Below are 21,192 nucleotides of genomic sequence, written 5' to 3'. Positions count from 1 at the left end.
ATTCATTCATTCGAGACACACACAGAGAGGCAGAGACATAGGTAGAGGGAGAAGCAGCCTCCTCATGGGGAGCCTGATGGGGGACTCGATTCCAGGACCCTGGGACTACAACCTGAGCCAAAGGCAGACACTCAACCACTGAGCCACCCAGGTGCTGCTCTCTTTGTGTTATTAATGTGGTGTATCACATTGGTTTACTTTCTTAGGTTAAACCACCTTAGTGTTCTTGGGAGATCTTACTTTCAACACTTCTGTCCAACATCGGATTGCTTAGCTAAAACATTTGCTAATATTATGAATGAAATTGTATAGACTGTTTTAATATACTCTCAGAGACTGATGTCCTGAATCAAAAGGAAGAAATAAAAATTATTTTATTTGAAGTGGCAACACATATCACTTCTGTCTTTAAAATGATCTGGGGTGTGCCTGGGTGGCTCAGTTGATTAAGTGTCTGCCTTTGGCTCAGGTCATAATCTTAGGATTCTAGGATGGAATAGGTTCTCCACTCAAGTGGGAACCTGCTTCTCCCTATCCCTCTGTTTGCCACTCCCCCTGCTTGTGCTCTCTTCTCTGTCAAATAAATAAATAAATAAATAAATAAATAAATAAATAAATAAATAAAATGACCTGGAACAACTTGGCTTCCACCTATATTTTAGTTTCATCTCTCACTACTTAGCAAAAGTACACCCAACAAATCATGACTTTATAATCTTCTTGGTGATGTTCCCATTGGCTGGAATGCTCTCTCTTTACCTAAAAATCTTCTGGTGATAATTTAAACTCCAGTTCAATTGGCAATTTCTTGAGTAATTTTTTCCTTTTTTCCCAGGCAGTTAACCACTGTCCTCTTTATTCCCTAACCTTTATATTTCTGTTACCACATGATATTGTAACTTAGGCGTTTAGACCTCTGTTTTCCCCAGTAATGGGAGTTCCCAGAATACAGGGATCTCATTTACTTTTGTAGTCCTGGCACCTAACGTAATGCCTAGAAGTTAGTAAGCGCTCATTAGATGATTTATGAATAAGTGAATGGGGTGGTAATTGTTGCTGTGGTTATGGTTACCAACTGGATCAATAATTGTATCTGTAAGACGAAATGTGCTGTTGATAAATTCTCTAACCTAGAACATTTTCTGGTTTTATTTTTTTCCTTTTTGTGCCCCTCTAGACTTCAAGGCAGCATAAATTGAAAAAGATCCAGAAATTCACAGGTCAGAGAGATCTTATACTTTATTCTTTAGCTCAAGGCTAATGACAAATCAACAGTGGGTCTGCTTTTAGACTGTAGACTTTAATAACAGGTAGAGGGAGGGAGGTTGAAAAAGATTGTATAAGTGAAAGAAATGTGCCTATTCTTCCTAACATCTGCAAAGATGCTGAATTCTTTCTGGTAACTTCCAAAGAGATGTAAACTGATTTATAGTTCTTTCTATGCTTCTGTTCCTCATGCTTTCTTTCCTAATTTCCTTTTATGCAAAACTCAAAGTATCAGGAAAGAAATTTGATGAGATCTTTAGTGGGGGAAGTTTCGATACATTTTTCCCCTGCCATAGACGCTGAATAGACTCCTTTGAAGGAAAAAATATGTATTACAGATTTATTTCCCTTACTCCAACTCCCTACTACCGTGATTGTTCCAGCTGTTTCCAATGACTTACATCCACTACATGGTAAAGGTGGCATAGTATATTTTAAAATATAAAAACTTAGACCGACATTACGTCTGAGCTCTATCACTACTTAACTTTATGATTCTGGACATGATTTCACCCTCGATCTCTTCTTTGTAAAACAAGTGGCTTGAACTAGGTGGTATCAATAATTATGATTCTAACAGATTCTTTACCTCTGCTCCCAGCTTCCCAGTGGGAAGAAAATCTCAGAATGGGTTGCTCTGAAGCTAACCTGACAAAGTGAGTAAAATTGATCGTCACTATTTATTCTTTCTTTCTTCAGCCTACCCTACTGATAAACCCTGTAAAGTTAGGAGAAAGATACCTAGTACTGTTTTACTTTTCTGACTGTGATAGTAGTTTCCTTTCTAACTTAAGCCACTCTTCTTATTGGTTTCCTTATTAGTACTTTTAATATCACTTCAATTACACTGACACACTCTGTTGTATCCAGCTTTTCAAGACTCCCTGTGGGATGGGCCCAGGAATATATACTCTGGTCAATGAACAGAAGTCTTCAACAGATCTTCAAACATCTGGAATGCACAAGGTCAGGGAAGGTAGTTTCTGGGTGGGGGTTGAAAGTGATGGAAGTTTTTGGTATTTTTTTTTTTTAGGTAAACTCTACCCCCAATGTGGGGCTCAAACTCACAGTCCCGAGATCAAAAATTCCATGCTATACTGACTGAGGCAGCCAGGTACCCCCAAGCTGGTAGAACTTTTAAGAGAGAGGAAGGAAGGGACTGAAGGGAAGAAGGGTTATAGAGAGGGAAGGAGGGGAGGGAAAGAGAGAGGGAAAAGCGAGATTGTTAGTTGGTTGGTTGGTTAGTTTTGATAGTGGGGATAAATTCTGAGTTCAAAGGTTTAAGAACAACTGGTTTATGAATCATTTCTGATTGCAGTGGAGACAATGGCCTCCCTTTCCTCCTGGTAGAGGAATTCTTTCTATAAGTAATTGAAGTTGGGGAAAGCAACCTCTTTTGTTGTTGTACTCCCTCAGGTCAAAATATTTTACATTTGAAATGGCCATTATCTTTCCCTTTTCCTACTTTTCCTACCTTCTCCTGCTTCAAAGCAAATGGAATTTTTCTTTATTTCTTAGATCAAGTCTTATGCACTCGTGTTTGCAAGAATCTTCGGATATGATTTCTTCCTCCACCTCCTCTGTGTTTGTGTCTCAGGAGCCTGTTCTACCCTGTTGTGGCTGTAAGAAGGCAAAACATTCTACTGATCACAGCATCTCCTCTGGATCATTATGCAACAGCTCCAGCCTGTCACACCCTTCTGTCATTTCTGAAGGAACAACCTGTCAACTCCAGAGCCTTAGTTTACCTACTTTACCCAAAAACCAGTCTTCTGTGCTCAGGAACCAAGGCACATCCCTGCCCCCTTTTCAACTCTCACAGCTTGGGAAATCAAATCTTTTGGAGGATTTGGCAGCTCTTTCACCATTAAGGTCTCAAAGCTCTTTTATCAGCTCTGTTTTTGAATCCCCAGATCTCTGTCAACAAGAACAAACAAAGAATGGGAGAGGGAGCAAGAGTCATTTGACATTGGATCATGGGTCAAGTTCTATCTGCAAGGCAAGACCACGATTCTCCGGGCGGGCTCCACTCCAGCTCTCTCCTTTGGCTAGGTGGAAGTTAGAAGGACATATGGCTTGGAAGGTTTGTACTTTGAAGGAACAAACAGTTCCTCTGCCTGTGAAGGAATCATGGGAAATGCTGCATTATTTAACTGAGGCACGAGGAGGAGTAGTCCCTGAACCAGAGAAACCTCAAATGCAGGTATCTATGCCTACCCATCAAAGCACTGAACAAAGTATCAACAATAAATCCCCAAACTGTCCATCATTCCAGCTCCATGTGAATATTGGAGTGGAATCTGGATTGAATAGAACAGAAACAAAAATTTCACAGTCACTTATCCCAGGTAAGCTGTCACAACTGGGGGATGGCCCCCAAATCGTTGAATCCAGGCCCTTAGTTACATCACTGGGCACTCCACCTCCCAAAAGTTTAGGAGTTGACATAGTTCAAGGGGAAACCAATTTCCTGCAGAAGAAGCCAAAACACATCCTAGAGCTTAGTATAGAGCAGAGGGTCATAGGTCTTCCGGAAAAAAGGATGCAGCAGCATGAGACCCAAGTGACTAAAGTGGAGTTGGCCCCAAGGCTATCATATCAAGTTACAGATAGCATAAAGGTAACTCCATTGGCATTACTTCAAGTCATGGATTCAATGGGGATCATCCCAGAATCACATTCACAAGTGACAGAATCTGTGGGTTTGTTCCCGCAGCCACCAGATGAAGTTGGGAAACCAGACGAAACGATGAAAAGAGTGAGTGTAAGCACAAAACCATCATATCAAATCACTGAATCAGTGGAGGTAACATCAAGTACTCAGCATCAAGTTATGAAATCAAAGATGACCTCCAGATCACCAAATCACGTCACAGATAATGTGAAGGTAACTCCTGTAGCATTGCTTCAAGTCATGGATTCTATCGGGATGATTAAAAAATCACATTCACATATCATAGAATCAGAGGGAATAACCCCAAGAACACAGTATCCAGCCATGGAGTCTGGGGATATAAACACATCGTTGGATCATGAAGTCATGCCACCAGGAGAGATAGGTCCACAGGTAGGACATGAAGTTGTGGAAACTGTGGAAATGACTGTAGGGCCACAGTTTAAAGTTGCTGAATCCGTGGACATAACCTCAAGGCCACAAAATCAAGCCATAGAACCATTGAACATTCCTCCAGGACCAGTGTGTCAAAACACAAGATCCCTGGAAATGATCTCCACTCCATTGCATCAAGTTACAGATTACACAAAAGTAACTCCAGTGGCACTATTACAAGCTGTGGATTTCATGGGGATAATTCCATCAGCACAGTCACATGTTATAGAATATGGAGATTCACAGTCTAAAATTGCAAAATTGACCCCAGGAGTGACTCAACCAGATGGTTTGACTTCCGGCTCTCCTACTACTATTGGTTCACCTGGAGTTGTAGAAACTGTGGGTTTACCTCCAAAGCCACCACCTAAAGTCACAGAATCAGTAGGGGTGATTCCAATGCCATCACATCAATCCGTACATTCTCTAAAGGTAACTCCAGTAGCCCTGGGGTCACCCATGGGAATGATCATAGCATCACAATCACAAATTGTGGAAACTCCGGATTTGACCTCAAGGCCAGTATCTCAAGTCAAAGAACCTCTGGAGTTGACCCCTGGGTCATGGATTCAGGTGCTGGACTCTGTGGGGATGACTCCACAACCATATCATCAACGCACAGAAACTATGGCATTAACCCCAGGCCTATCTCATCAAGTCATAGAGTCTTCAAGGATGACCCCGTGGGATCAAATCTTAGAACCTTCAGAGATGAGTCCAAGGCAAAGCCACCAAACTATAGAGACTAGAGGGTTGGCCTCTGATCCCACAGTCACAAATCTAACTGAGTTGACACAGTCACCTCATCAAATAATGGAATCTTTAGGTACAGTCCCGAGGTCACTGGGTCAAAGTACAGCATCTGAGGGAATGAATCAAGAGCCACTGCATCAAGTCACAGATTCTGCAGTATTGACCACTACATCACTACTGCCAGATGTAGAATATTTGGGGGTGAAGCCAATGCCACAGCTTAAGGTTGTGGATTCCATGAAGTTATCCCCAGGATTACAAAATGTAAAACCTATAGACGGAACCTCAGGTTCAATCCCACAAATGGCAAAATATGGACAGTTGATCCCAACTGTGAACTCCATAGAATCGGCCCCAGAACTTCAACTGCAGGTTGTAAACTCTGATGGGTTGGCACCCATTCCACTGCTGGAAAGTGGGAATTCTGTGCAGTTAGCCCCAACGTCTCAGCTTCAAGGTCTGCAATCTATTCGTTTAACTCTAGGAACACAAGAACAAAGTGGAAAATCTGCTGAGTTAGCCCCAGCACCACAGTTACAGAATAGGAAATCAATGCAGTTGACCTCCAGTCCACAGTTGCAAGGTCTGGAATATGTTCATTTGGCCGTGCCACCAGAGTTTCCAGATATAAAAGCTGCGGAGTTGACCCTAAGACCACTACAGGAAGACATGAAATCCATGGAGTTGGCCCCAGAGCCACGGTTACCTGATGAAAGACCAGAGGAGATAGCTCCAGCACTCTTACTTAAAGATGTGAAAATTCCTCGAATGGTAGAATGCAGAAGGTTGATTCCTACAACACAGGTGGAAGGTATGAAATACGAGGAGCCGATTTCAGGGGCACGCATTCGAGCAGTGAAATCTGCAGAGCTCAACCTCAAGCCAAATCGTGAAGCCATAGATCCCGAAGGATTGACTCCATGGCATCAAGCTTTAGAATCTTCAGGAATGATCACAGAGCCAGGATACGAAGGAGCAGAAGCAGAGTTGACCTCTGACACTTGTCACCAGAGGAAAGAATCTATGGAGTTGAAACAATCATCTTTAGGAAGTACTCCAAGGCCATTGAGCCAGACTTTAGAATCTATGCAGATGAACTCAATGCCATTCCAAGGTGCTCTTGAGACAATGCTCCAAAGCGTAAAAGCCTTGGAGACTCGGATGTCTCAACACACAATACAAGAATCTCCAGAGTTGGTACCAGGATCAGAGATTCAAGATCTGACCCCAGAAGTGATGAACCCAGAGTCTCAAGGTATGAAGTCTGTTCATCTGAATCTAGGACCATATTCCGAATTTATGAACTATAAGGAGTTGGCCTCAGAACCACAATTTCAAAGTGTGAAATCTGTGCCATTGACCCCAGGACCACGGCCCCAACGTACAAAACCTGAGACGTTGACTCTAAGGCCACTAATGCATGATAATAAATTTGTGGATTTAACTGTACCACTGGAAGCATCTGGGAGGTTAATTCCTGAAACACATGTTGAATCAAGGAAAGTTACCATGGAACCACACTTAGAAGCAATGAAATCTCTGAGTTCGACTTCTAGATCAAGGCATCAGGACACAGCCTCTGCAGCTTTAGCTTCTGAGATCTGGCCACAAGAGGAGGAATCTGTGAAGTTAATCCCACAGCAAGTCACGGAAACTGCTGGGATGATGCCAAGGCCACATTTTCAAAAGTTTTCAGAGATGACCTTGGGACCAGGCCATCAAGGCACAGAAACTGCGCAGCTGACTTCTGAGGCTTTGCTCCAAATGGCATTAACACAAAAACCAACAGGTCAAGTTATGGAATCTACAGGAATGACTCTAAAGCCACATTGTCAAGTTACCGAGCCTTCAGAGATGCCCGTAAGGTCAGAACATGAAAATACAGAAAATTTTGGGTTGGCATTGCTTCAAGTTGAAAATATCCAGGAGACAATGCCAGTACCACCACATTTAGTACAAGGATCTCCGGAATTGACTTTAGGACCAGGCATGCAATATGAGAAATCAGAGACACTACTGCAAAATTTGAAATCTGTGATGTCAACCCCTGGAACATCCCCATTAATGGAAGGATCTAAACAATTTATCACAGGAGCAAAACGACATGTTATGGAGTTGACCGCAGAGCCACAGCTCCAGGGAGTAAAGTCTATGCAGCTGAAGCCAGAGCCACAATTACAAGATGTGAAAAATGTTAATGTAATTCAACAGCTAGCTACTACTGGAGTGGTAGGATCTGAGAAGCTGGTACAAAAACCAGTACTACAAAGTATACTATCAGAAGACTTGACTAAGGGGGCACAGCTTCAAGGTGTGAAATTGACCCCAGGGCCGCATTTACAAAGTGTCAGATTTTCAAAGTTATCCCCAGGGCCACTTCTTCAAGGAGAAAAACCTGTAGATTTAATCTCAGGATCCCCACATCACAGTGTGAAATCTGATGAACTGACCCCAGGTTCACCAATGCAAGAGATGAAATCCTTAGATTTAACCCCAGGGCCAAACCATCAAAGCCTTATGTCTGTACAATTGACTCCAGAATCACAAACTCAGAGTATGAAATTTGTGAAACAAAACTCAAGACCACGCTTGCAAGATGTCAGATTTTCAGATTTGACCTCAGAACCAAAGCATCAAGGTTTCAAACGTGTGCAGTGTGTACCAGGAACACAGCTTCAAGATATACAGTCCGTAGGATTTGAAACAGAATCATCTTTGCAATCAAACCAAGGGCTCTTGAATGAGAATATGAAATCTCTTCTGCCTATTGAAGGATTACAGTTTCACAGCATGGAATCTATGAAATTGACCAAAGAACTACAGTATCAAGGTGTGAAGTCTCAGGAACGGAATCTAGGACCAAGGCAGCAAGAGGTGAAATTTTCTGAATTGACGTATGGGCCAAAGCTTCAAGGTGTCAAATTTGGGGAGCAAACCCCAGGATCAGTGTTTGAAGGTGTGAATTCTGTGGAGATGAACCCAGAATTAGGGCTTCAATATTCTAAATTAGCAAAGACGTCTTCGGGGCTTCAAGATCTAAAACAGGTGGGGCTTAGCTCAGGGCCATGGCTACAAGATATCAAATTTTGTGATCTGACATCAAGAAGTCAACCTTCCAGTGTGAAATCTTCAGAGTTAAACTCAGGGCCACAGCTACAGCATGTGAAATTTTTTGAGTTGACCCCAAAGCCAAAGATGAAAGGAATCAGATCTATGGGGTTGTCCCCAGGACTTCAAAAGCAAGTGGTCAAGCCTGAGGTATTAGTACCAGAGACATTGTTTCAAGGCATAAAACATTTCGTGGTGGGCCAAATGTCTAACTTGGAAGGTAACGGTCCTTATAAATTCATCTCACAACCACAGAAACCAGATGCAAAATCTATGGAGTTGACTCCTGAGTCACAGTTGCCAAGAGTAAACTATTCTGAGTCGACTAGAAGACCACATTTACAAGCTATAAAATCTTCTGAAATGATCCAAGGGCCACACGTGGGAGGTGTGAAACCAGTGGAGCTGACACCAGGCTCAAAACGTCAAGGTTTAAAATCTGAGTTGTTGATCTCAGAGCTGAAAGATGTGAAATCTGTGGCCTTAGCTACAGGACAGTGTCTAAAAGGTATGAAATCTATGTTGTTAACCCCCAGTCCACAGCTGGAAGGTGAGAAATCTATGGAGACAACCACAGTGCAAGGGATAGAACATGTCAAATCTGTGAAAGACACCAAAGATACTAAGCTTCAAGTTGCAACACCTGACTTGGCTCTGCATGCAAGAATTCAAGAATTCAAAGGAGTGGAGATGGTCCCGAGAACACAACCGCAAGATGTGAAAACCGTGGAACTGAACTTTGGGCTAAAGATGCAAGGTGAGAAACCTGTGCCTTTTGCACCAGGACCATTGCTCCAAAAGTCTGAACCGCAAGATGTGAAACCTGAGGAATTGACTTTAGAGCCACAAACGCAAGATAGGAAGGTTGTCGACAGTACCCCATGTGGAAAGCATCAAAGCTTAAAATCTGTAGAGGAAACTCCAGATTCAGAGCTGCAACATGTGAAATCTGTGAAATTGACCCCACGGGTAAAGAAGCAGGAAGTAAAATCTGGGAATGTGACCAGAAGAGCAAAGTTTCAAGGAGTAAACTCTGTAGACTTAGCCCCAAGCCAACAGTTTCAAGGGATGGCACTCATGAATTTCACTTCTGGGCCAGAACAGGATGGCAAGATATCTGTAATCTCATCAAAGCAGCAATGGAAGAATTCAGAGCAATTGAAGAGAAGGCTTAAGGCAGAAGATGAGATGTCTTTGGAGTTAATTCCAGAACTAAAATTTAAAGGCAGAAAATTAGAAGACCTCAATTTTGAGTTAGGATTTGAAGATATAAAATCACTTGATTGGACTCCTGAATTAAATATTCAAGGTTTAAAACCTAAGGAATTCAAACTTGAACCACAGTTGCAAAGCCTAAAATCTCCTAAGTTGACCCCAGGGCCCCAGTTGCACCAAGTAAAACCCTCAGAGTCAGCTTCAGAGCCACAGCTTTGTGTAAAAACTCTTGAGTTACAACAAGAGCCGCTGCTTGAAAGTATGAGATGTAGTCAGTGGATACCGGGACCTAAGTTCCAAGCCGTGAAATCTGTAGAGTTAAATCTTGGGTCACATTCTCCAGGTGTTAAATCTGCAGGGTTGAAATCTTCGACACAGTTAAGAGATGTAAAGTCATCTGAATTGACTCCAGGGCCAAAACCTCAAAGTGCAACATATACAGAGTTCAACCTTGGGTCACAGCTGCAGAATGTGAAAACCCCTGAGGTGCTACCAGGACCACAGCTGCAAAAAGGGAAGGCTTTGGCATCCACCTCGGAGCCACAGCTTCAAGATGTAAAAACTACTGAGTTCAAAAAAGAGCCACAGCTTGAAACTGTGAGGCGTATTCAGTGGATACCAGGACCTGATTTCCAAGCCGTGAAATCTGTAGAGTTAAATCTTGGGTCACATTCTCCAGGTGTTAAATCTGCAGGGTTGAAATCCTCGATACAGTTAAGAGATGTGAAGTCATCTGAATTGACTCCAGGGCCAAAACCTCAAAGTGCAACATATACAGAGTTCAACTTTGGGCCACAGCTGCAGAATGTGAAATCCCCTGAGGTGCTACCAGGACCACAGCTGCAAAAAGGGAAGGCTTTGGCATCCACCTCGGAGCCACAGCTTCAAGATGTAAAAACTATTGGGTTCAAAAGAGAGCCACAGCTTGAAACTGTGAGACGTATTCAGTGGATACCAGGACCTGATTTCCAAGCTGTGAAATCTCTAGAGTTAAATCTTGGGTTACAATCTCAAGGTGTCAAGTCTGTAGAGTTGAAAGCTTTGAAACAGTTAAGAGATAGAAGGTCATCTGCGTTGACTCCAAGGCCAAAGCTCCAAGATATACAATCTTCGTCATCACTCCAGGAACATCAGCCTCAAGGTTTCGATTTGAAACCTTGTCTACAGGTTAGAAGTGTGAAATCATGTGACCTGACTTCAAAGTCAAAGTTTTGTGATATAAAATCTATGACATTCAAATCTAGGCTTTGCTTGCATGATAGGAAATCTACTAAATTGACTGCAGGACCAAAGCTTCAAGAAGTGAAATCCTTACAGTCATCCCCAAGAGCACAGCTTCAAGGTGTGAGGTCTCTAGTGCTTGCGCAAGAGCCACAGCTTCCTGACACAAAATCTGGGGTATTAAGCCAAGTGTCACAATTACAAAGTGGTACAACTATAGAGCTGAACTCCCCACGACACTTGAAAAGGATGAAGTCATCTGAGTTGACTCTTCGGACAAAGCTTCAAGGTGTGAAATCTGAGAATTTCAACTCTGGGTCACAGTGGCAAGATCTAAAATCTTCTAAGTTATCACCTGAGACAAAGTCCCAAGATATGACATTTATTGAGTTAAATCCAAGTTCCCAGATGGAAGGCATAACCTTTTCTAAACCGACTGCAGGGACAAAGATTCAAGGTGCCAAATTTACAGATTTGTTTGGGTCATCGTTACAAGGTGTGAATGCTGCTGAGGGGACCTCACAGTCAAAGCTTCAAAGCGTAAAACATAAAGAAAGCGACCCCAGTCCCCAGACGCAAGTTGTGAAATCCTCGGACCTGAACCTTGGATCAGAGCTTCAAAATATGAAACTGGCGTCCAGCCCTGAGCCACAGTTTCAAGGAGAGAAATGTTCTAAGTTAATCTCAGAAACAGAGTGTCAAGATGTGGAATCTGTGAAGTTCAAACCTGGGCCACAGTTGAGGGGTATGAAATCTTCCGAACTGATATCAGGGACAAAGCTTCAAAAGGTGCAATCAGTGGATTTCAAGTCAGCCCCACAGTTACAAGATATGAAACCTTCTAGGTTGATCATGGGCATAAAGCTTCAAGACATTAAATCTACGAATTTCAAGTCTGGACCACACTTGCAGGATGTGAAGTCTTCTCAAGTGATCCCAAGGGGAAAGCTTCAAGGTATGAAATCTGTAGAACTGAAACCTAATCCAAAGTTACAAGGTGAGAAATCTTCTGATTTGACCCTGGGGAGGAAGTTTCCAGCTGTGAAATCAGGCCCACAGTTACAAGATGTGAAATGCTCTGAGTTGATCATGGGTATAAAGCTTCAAGATACAAAATCTACGGGGTTCAGTTCTAGATCACACTTTCAAGGTATGAAGTCTTCTAAAGTGATCCCAGGGTCAAAGCTTCAAGAAGTGAAATCCTCTGAGTTCAACCATGGTCCAAAGCTACAAGGTGGGAAATCTAATTTAACCCAGAAGAGGAAGTTTCAAGGTATGAAACCGGTGGAGTTCAACCCTGGACCACAGAGACAAGGTGAGAAATCTGATTGGATACCTGAGTGCAGGCTTCGAGATTTGAAATCTGTTGAGTTAAAACCTGTTCCACAGTTACAAGGTGTAACCTCTTCTGAGTTGGCACCAGAAACAAAGCTTCAAAGTGGAGAATCTGTGGAGTTCCTTGCCAGACCCATGCAGCAAGATATGAAATCTCTTGAATTGACTCTAGGTGCAAAGGTCAAAGATGTGAAATCTTTGGGGTTTGGGTCAGCCCCAGAGTTACAAAACAGGAAACTGCATATGTTGACACCAGGGGCACACCTTCAAGGTGTGAAATCTATGAAATTCAACCCCGGGGCAAAGTTGCAAGGTGCAAAATCTCCTGAGTCCATAAACCTTCGAATAATGAAAACGACAGAAGTCAAACATGACCCAGAATTTCAGGTTGCAAACCCCTCTGAGTTAGCCTTGAAATCAAAGACTTGCAGTGTGATATCTTCCGAGTTCAAAGCTGGGAAACAGTGGCAAGAAGAGAAATCTTGTAAGTTGAAACCATGGCCAGAGCTTCAAAGTATGAAATTTATGGTATACAATCCTGGACCACATCTGCAACATATAAAATCTTCAGAATTATGCAAAGAGACAAAGCTTCACGATGTGAAAGCTATGGAATTCAATCCCGAGCAGCAGTTGCAAGATGTGAAATCTCCCGAGTTATGCAAGGGAACAGGTATGCTTCAAGGTATGCAGTCTTTTGAGCTCAATCCTGGGCCACAGCTACAAGAGATAAAATCTGAGTTGTGCACAGATGTGAAGCTTCCATATGAGCAATTTCTGGAATTCAAGCATGAGCCTAAATTACAAGGTGGGAAATCCTCTGAATTGAATCCAGGGCCACAGCTTCAGTGTACAAATCTTGTGGCATTCAGCACTGGGCCACAATTGAAAGGTGTAAAATCTGAGTTGAATCCTCAGCCGGGGCTTCAAGGTATAAAATCTCAGGTGTTCTGCCTTGGGCCACATGTGCAAGGTGTGAATTCTTCTGCATTTATTTCAAACCCAAAACTGCAGTGCGTAAATTCTTTTGGATGCAACCCTGAGCCACCTTTGCAAGGTATAAACCCTTCTGAATTAACTTTAGTTTCAAAACTTCAAGGTATGAAGTCTTCTGAAGTGAGTTCAGGGACAGAGATTGCAAGTGAGACATCTATGGTGTTCAACCCTGACCGGCATTTGCAAGATATGAAATCTGAATTGATTCCAGGGTCGAAGTTTCTAGGTGTTGCACCTATGGAATGCAACCCTCGGCCACAGATGAAGTGTGTAAATTCTTCTGAGTTGAATGCAGAGCCAAAATTACAATGTGTAAATTCTATGGGGTGCAAACGTGGGCCACTTTTGGAAGGCGTACAGTCTTTTGGGTTGACTTCAGGGACAAAATGTCAAGGTATGGGATCTGAGGTGAATCCAGGGACTAAGAAGCAAAGTGAGACATCTGTGGTGTTCAACTTGGAATCACATTTGCAATGTTTGAAATCTGAATTGATTCCAGGGTCAAAGTTTCTAGGTGTAGCACCTATGGAATGCAACCCTGGGCCACAGGTGAAGTGTGTAAATTCTTCTGAGTTGAATCCAGAGTCAAAATTACCATGTGTAAATTCTACGGGGTGCAAACTTGGGCCGCCTTTGCAAGGTATACAATCTTTTGAGTTGACTTCAGGGATTAAATGTCAAGGTATGGGACCTTTTGATTTGAATCTGGGAACAGAAGTTCTAGGTGTAAAATCTGTTATGTTCAACCCTATGCAACATTTACAAAATGTGAAATGTGAATTGACTCCAGGGACACAGTTTCAAGGTATAACATCACGGGAGTTCAACTGGGGCCCACAGCTGCAAAGCATGAATTCTTCTGATTTGAAACCAGGGTTAGAACTTCAATGCATAAATTCCATAAAGTTTAATCCAGGGCCACAGATGCACGGCACAAAGCCCTCTGAAACTAACCCTACATCAGAATATCAAGGTACAAAATCTGTTCTGTTCAATGCTGGAGCATATTGGCAAGGTGTAAAATCTTCTGAGTTAATTCCAGGGACAAAGTTTCCAGAAATCCAGTTTTTGGAGAATCACTGTGGGTCACAGCCACAAGTTGTACAGTCGGTGTTCACTTTAGGCTCTCCGTTAAATGGTATGAAATCTGTGTTATTTTTACCAGAGCCACTGCTGAACGATGTAAAGTCGGTGGAGATGAACAAAGAGCCACTGCTTTGTGGTGCAAATTCTGTGAAACTGATTTCAGGCTCCGAGCTGCAAGACTTGAAATGTGAGATGTTTGCACTAGAGCCATGTTTTAAAAAAATGAAATATGTGGAGTTAAATCCAGGGCCACATCCTCAAGGTATGAATTCTGAGGAGTTGCCCTCACACCTTAGACAACATAGTGTGAGATCTGTGGTGTTTGCACCAAAGCTGTGTTTTCAAGATGTGAAATCTCTGGAGTTGAAACCAGGACCGCAAACTCAAAATGTGAATTCTAAGGATTTGAGTTCTTGCCTCTGGCAGAAATCTGTGATGTTTGAATCAGAGCCACGTTCTCAAGATGTGAAATCTTTGAAATCAAACCTATTGCCACATTGTCAAAGTGCTAATTCTTTAGGGTTGTCAACGTGCCTCAAGTCACCACATGCTAACTCTGAGGCCTTTGCACCAGAGCCATGTTTTCAAGATATGAACTCGGTAGAATTGACACCAGGGTTCCAACAGCAAGGTACGAATTGTCGAGAGCTGACTTCAGGATGGCAAGGTATGAAATCGGTGGTGTTGGCACCAGAGGCAACTAAAAAGTTTGCACCAGGACCATTGTTGACTAGCGTTAAATTTTCGGATTGGTCTCCGGAATCACAGCAACGAGGTGAGAAATCTTTGGAGTTTACTCCAGATCCAAAGTTGCAAAGTATAAAACATGTGAAATTGTCCTCAGCCTCTCTACAGCAAGATACAAAATCTGTAGAGTTAGCACCGGGGGCACTGCTTCAAGGAACAAAAGCTGAGATGCTAAATCGGAAAAGAAGCTATCAAATCACAGACTCTGAGATAATCCCTAGGCCAGGGCATCAGTTTGTAGAATGTGCAGAGATGATCCCGACACCAAAGCATCAAGTCCCTAAATCTATGAATTTGATTTCAATACCAGTTTATCACATCACAGAAAGGTTGGCACATCAAGGCAATGAAACCACAGAAAAATCTGTGGAGTTGACCCCAAAGCCAACAAGTAAAGCCATGGATTCTTCAAGAGTGCCTCTAAGGCTAGATCTTCAAGTACCAGAATCTGTTGATCTGACTCCAGTGCTAAGGAATCAAGGTTCTAAATCCTCGAAATTAACCCTAAAGAAAAGCTACCAAATCCCAGAAACTCTAGAGTTGCTCTCTGAGTCACGGCCTCAACTTAGAGATTTGAGAGAGTTACATACAAGGCCACTGCAGCAAGCTGTAGGATCTGAAGAGATTACACTAGAGCCCAGGCATCACACTACAGAAACTGTGGGATTGACCTCCAAGGCAAGGCAAAAAGGGAAGGAATTCCTCAGAGTGACCCCAAAGCCAGTAAGCGAAACCACTGGATATTCAGAGAGATGTCCTAGGCCCTATCCTCAAGCACTAGAATTTGTGGAGGTGATCTCTGAGAAAAGACTGCAAAGAGGAGAATCTGAGGCACTGATTACAAAGTCATTGCATCATGTTCCAGAATCTCCAGAAATGACATCAGGGCTAGGATATCAAGTTCCTGAATCTGTGGGTTTAACCTCTAGGCAGTGGCTTCAAAGGAGACAATCTTTAGCGTTGCTCCAAAAGCAAACAGGTCAAGCTGTAGGACACACAGAGTCTGTAGAGCTCACATCTGAGACATGGCAGCCAGGGGATGGATCAGTGGGGCTACCACAGTCACAGAATCAAAGTATAAAATATTCACAGAGAGCTCCAGGAGTACGGGCTCAAATTACAGAAGTTATGAGGATTAGTCCAAAGCCACTAGATCAAGTCCCAGGATCCACAAAGACACAGCTTCAAGCTGCGCTCTCAATAGGAATAACCCCGGGAGCCCCCCAAAAAGTTACTGAGTATGTGAAAGTGACTCCTGGGCCACCACTTCAGGTTGTGAAGTCTGTAGCATTAACCCCAGGGCCAGCCTTTCAAATGATAGACTATGTTCAGCTGACCCCAAAACTGCAAGATGTGAGACCCTCTGAGTTTACCTCAGAGCTGTGGTTGCAAAGTGTAAAATCTAAAGAATTAACCACAGAGCCAACACACCAAATTTTGGACATAATGAAGTTGACAGGCTTTCAGATTGTAAAGACTGTGTTAATCCCATGGCCACCACTTCAAATTGTAAAATCTGAGGAGTTAGCACCAGGGCCAATTCCTCAGGTTGTAGAACCAATAGGAGTAGCATTAGGATCAGCGATAGAAGTAATAGATTGCTTCAATCTTCAAGAAATGGTAGAACCCGTGGAATTAACTCCAAGGCCAAATACCCATGTGAAATCTGCAGAATTACTCTCACAGCCAGCATGTCCCTTTGAGGAGCCTGCAGTGTTCACTCATGAACAAGGGCTTCAGGCTGTGAAAGCAATAGGGATAAAAATAAGGCCTCCTCAAATGATGGAATCTGAGGATTTGAATCTACGACAGGTATATCAGAATAGGGAATGTGAGGATTTTACATCAAGAGAGGAGTTACAAATAGGGAACTATTTCTCTAGATTTCTCCATAACTCTTCCAACTCCCTCATCACAAGTTCTGGTGAAACAGAATTCGGAAGCCTTTGTGATTTTGAGGTGCCAGAAGTATCAAGGGCCTTGGATATAAGAAACATTGGGACAGATATTTTTCAGCCTGAAGAGTCCTTTATAGACCCTACTATGATACAATCTTCAACTCTTCCCTTTTCCCTTCACAATCAACTCTCTGATAAGATAGCTAACATTGTAGAAACTCCACATTTTGAGATCTCAGGAGTGGGTGTCATATCTAAGACGACTGACAAGAAGCAGGTGGAAGAGCTAGGGAACTCACTCCAGGGCCTATCCCAACATCCACCACAAAGCTGGAGATCACCACCTAGGACATTCCACTCAGGCTCAAGAATTCAAAGAGGCCTTACCAGCTCTGTCCTGGGCAGACAACAGAACGTCTGGGAGAATCACTCCTGGAGACAGCGACTACCTCGAAAATATCTCTCCAATATGCTAATGTTGGGGGATGTCTTGGGAACCACGATGGAAAGGAAGCTTTGTTCTCCAACATCTTTAATGGAAAGAGCCACTAGAGATATCCGTCAATCTATCCAGAATTTATTTGGGGTTCCAGCTGAACTGATGAAGCCTTCCCAGAGTCTGCTAGAGAAAGGTCGAGGTGTTATTCCTCAGCCTTCAGTGGCCAGAAACTACATTCAGAGGCACACTTCATGTCGTGGTCACGAGCAAAGAACAGCCTTAAGAATATGGACACGTAGCTCCATGTCCTCCATAATACAGCAATATTCTGGGACTAGAGTGAGATTAAAGAAAAGTTCAAAGCTCACTGATATATCCCAGGACATCTTTCAGCACATACCATTCAGCACATCAGAGGGCCAGCCTCCTGCCCCAGTACAGCTAGAGTCTTCCTTCAATATAGTTTTCACCAGGAAAGATTCTGTTCCAGTGGAAGAGAGTGAGAACTCTTTGAGTTTTGAGTCCCAACACAGTCTCAAGCCAAGTTATCTTCCCCACCAGGCCAAGACTGACTTCTCAGAACAGTTCCAGTTGCTACAAGATCTGCAGCTAAAAATAGCAGCAAAACTGTTAAGGAGTCAAATACCCCCAAATGTACCTCCGCCTCTAACTTCAGGTCTGGTTTTAAAATACCCTATCTGCTTACAGTGTGGCCGATGTGCAGGATTTAATTGCTGTCATAAATTACAGGGCACTTTCGGACCTTACCTTCTTATCTATCCACAGCTCCACCTTGTACGCACTCCTGAGGGCCACGGAGAGATTAGGTTGCAACTTGGCTTTAGGTTGCAAACTGGGAAAAGACCCCAAGTCCCAAAGTACCACAGAAGAGACAGACCCATCACACCACGAAGTCCTATATCACCATCGCTAAGGTCAGCGAAAGTCTATACTCGAGCTTCCAAGAGTCCTACTTCTTCTACGATATATTTCCAGTCTGGATCTTCCCAGTCTCCTTCTCCTGTACGAGTCCACATCAGGCGAAGGCAGTATAGAGGCCCTGACCTAGTAGGAAAGACAGAAATTAGAAAGCCGGGGCTCTATGAATTTAGTCAGGTTCACTCTCTACCAGAGAGTGTCTCTGAAAGCAATCAGAATGTAAAATGGGCTAAAAGGAAAACCAAAAAGACCCATAATCCAAAATACCCATACCCAATGAAAAGAATCACCAAGGGAAGCAGAACACAAAACACAAAACTCTACACAAACGGTAGAAGCATAATACAGAGTCCTTCTAGGGAATTACCAGCCCAGGTAAGAAGCAAGAGGACTGGAACATCTCAAACTACCTCTGCGTCTTTAAGAAGACAATCTAAGAAATCCTCCCAACCCAAATTCATTCAACTGCTTTTTCAAGGCCTAAAGCAAGCATTGCAGACAGCACACAGAATTATGACTTCTGCTGGGCAGAAGCCCGTGGACAGGCCACGGCCAGACCATTCGTGGTCAAGCAAAAACCAGCATCTAAAACAAAGAGCCAGAAATGATTACCTATCAAGAGATATCAAAAGAGACAGGATGTCAGTTGTTAAGGTAAAGCCAGTAGACATAACCACTAAGCAGAACATGTTATGGGAAGAAAGAGAGCAATTCAGATCAGCTCAACCACCAGAAAGAGATAGCTCTTTCCAACTCAGACGTACCCAACTGCCTAAGCCCATAGTTTCCCAAGGAAGTGCCGCTTTCAAAACCAGTTCACTTGGACAGCCTATGGGTATTGTTCAAAATGACTCTAGCAGCAAAGGTAAGAAAAAGCTCTACAGAAGTGAAATCTCTAGCCAGGAGTCCAAGAACTCCAAAACAGGAACCGGAGTTCAAGTCGGAGGGAGAAATCTACATGGTTCACCTCACAGAACCTCACACAGCCACCTTAAAGAGAAACTCGCACCCAAGAAGCAAAACCACAGCTTCTTAAGGGAGAGAACCCCATATAATTCCTCTGTAAGGAGCCATCGCAGTCCCTCTGAGAGGAGATGTCGCAGTCCCTCTGAGAGGAGCCATCGAAGTACTTCTCAGAAGAGCCATCACATTCCCTCTGAGAGGAGCCATCACAGTCTGTCTGAAAAAAGCCATCACAGTCTCTCTGAGAGGAGCCATCAAAGTGCCTCTGAGAGGAGTCATCGCAGTCTTCCTCAAAAGAGTCATCACAGTCCCTGTGAGAGGAGCCATCACAGTCTTTCTGAAAAAAGCCATCACAGTCCCTCTGATAGGAGCCCTCGTAGTCTCTCTGGAAGGAGCTATCACGGTGCCTCTGAGAGGAGCCATCGTGGTCCTTCGCAAAAGAGCCATCACAGTGCCTCTGAGAGGAGGCATCACGGTCCTTCTCAAAAGAGTCATCACAGTCCCCCTGAGAGGAGCCATCGAAGTCCTCAAAAGAGTCATCACAGTCCCTCTGAGAGGAGCCTTCGAAGTCCTCAAAAGAGTCATCACAGTCCCTCTGAGAGGAGCCTTCGAAGTCCTCAAAAGAGTCATCACAGTCCCTCTGAGAGGAGCCATCGCAGTCCTTCTCAGAAGAGCCATCACCGTCCCTCTCAGTGGAGCCATCGCAGTCCTTATCAGAAGAGCCATCACAGTCCCTCTGAGAGGAGCCATCGCAGTCCTTCTCAGAAGAGCCATCACCGTCCCTCTCAGTGGAGCCATCGCAGTCCTTCTCAGAAGAGCCATCACAGTCCCTCTGAGAGGAGCTATCACAGTCTCTCTGTAAAGAGCCATCGGAGCCCTTCTGAGAGGAGATGTCGCAGTCCCTCTGAGAGGAAATGTCGCAGTCCCTCTGAGAGGAGATGTCGCAGTCCCTCTGAGAGGAGCCATCGAAGTTTAGGATTAATCTGAGATTTTGTGAGCAATCAAGTACCCTCATTTGACAAGTATTGTAAAACAATCGTTTTTGTTGAAACTTTGAAAAATAAAAGAGACCTAGGGGGAGTGATTTCTTAACCATGTTGATTAATTCCCAAGATGTTAATCATGCTGATCATATGAAGTATTGTTTTTTTTGGTTGTTGTTATTATTGTTTTTAATGTGCTTATGCTTATTCATGAGAAGGGATATGGGTATATCTGAGTCTTACACTGACAGTGATGAAATTCCTATGGTGACAGTTTACTAAGAGGAGTCAGAGGGGACTTGACTCTTATTGGCCTCCTGATACTAGCAAGTCTTCCAAGTAGAGATTTCTCCCATTGTTTTGGATGGTGGGTTTTGGTCCTAGAGTACTGCTAATTCCTGTTAAATTTTTTTTTATACTTTTATTGAGGTATCATTGAAGTACAATAGAATGCATCTTTACAGTATACATACTTAAAGCATACAGTATGATCAGCTCTTTTTTTTTACATTTTTAAAATTTAAATCAAATTTTCAATATAGATTATAACATCCAGTGCTCATCCTATCAAGTGCCCTCCTCATTGCCCGTCCCCCAGTTACCCTATCCCGCTCCCACCAACCTCCCCTTCCCAAATCCTTGGTTTATTTCCCAGTTAGGAGTCTCATGGTTTGTCTTCCTAATTTTTCTCACTCAATTCCCCTCCCCTTTCCCTTATAATCCTTTTCACTATTTCTTATATTCCATGTATGAGTGAAACCATACTGATTAGCTTTGACATGTGTAAATAACCATAACAGTGTCACTACAGTCACTATCCCTCCCCCAAGTTTTTTTGGGTTCCTTTGTCATCCATTCTTTTCCCTACTCCTGTTCCCAGACAGCACTGCCCTTTCTTTCTGTCACCATACAGTGGTTTGCATGTTCTAGGATTTTATATAATGAAATCAGGTAGTATGTTCTATTTTTGCATGATTTTTTTCATTCAAAATAGTGGTTTTGAATGAGAACTAATTTTTATTGCTGAATAGAATTTCATTATACAAATACCATAATTTGTTTAGCCATCTTCCTTGAGACATTTGGGTTCTTTGCCTTCTGGGAGTATTAAAATAAAGCTGTTCCGAACATCCA

General features: G+C 43.1%; 1 protein-coding gene across 2 annotated transcripts in view; it reads left to right on the top strand.

Annotated features, from left to right (window-relative positions):
- LOC140601942 (uncharacterized) overlaps nt 1–21,192 on the top strand; it is a 24,333-nt gene extending 3,141 nt beyond the window's left edge. Inside the window, exons 2-5 of one of the 2 annotated variants that reach the window (XM_072771436.1) lie at nt 1,178–1,220; nt 1,868–1,922; nt 2,137–2,232; nt 2,785–21,192. In XM_072771436.1, coding sequence (XP_072627537.1) covers nt 1,178–1,220; nt 1,868–1,922; nt 2,137–2,232; nt 2,785–20,062 — 17,472 coding nt within the window. In that variant the 3' untranslated portion in view covers nt 20,063–21,192. Of the gene's footprint in view, nt 1–1,177; nt 1,257–1,867; nt 1,923–2,136; nt 2,233–2,784 lie in introns of both variants that reach the window. The other variant, XM_072771437.1, reaches the window with a different exon arrangement.

This window comes from Canis lupus, chromosome 12, assembly GCF_048164855.1.
Source record: "Canis lupus baileyi chromosome 12, mCanLup2.hap1, whole genome shotgun sequence".
Classification (NCBI taxonomy): domain Eukaryota; kingdom Metazoa; phylum Chordata; class Mammalia; order Carnivora; family Canidae; genus Canis; species Canis lupus.
This window is presented reverse-complemented; position numbering and strand designations above follow the sequence as displayed.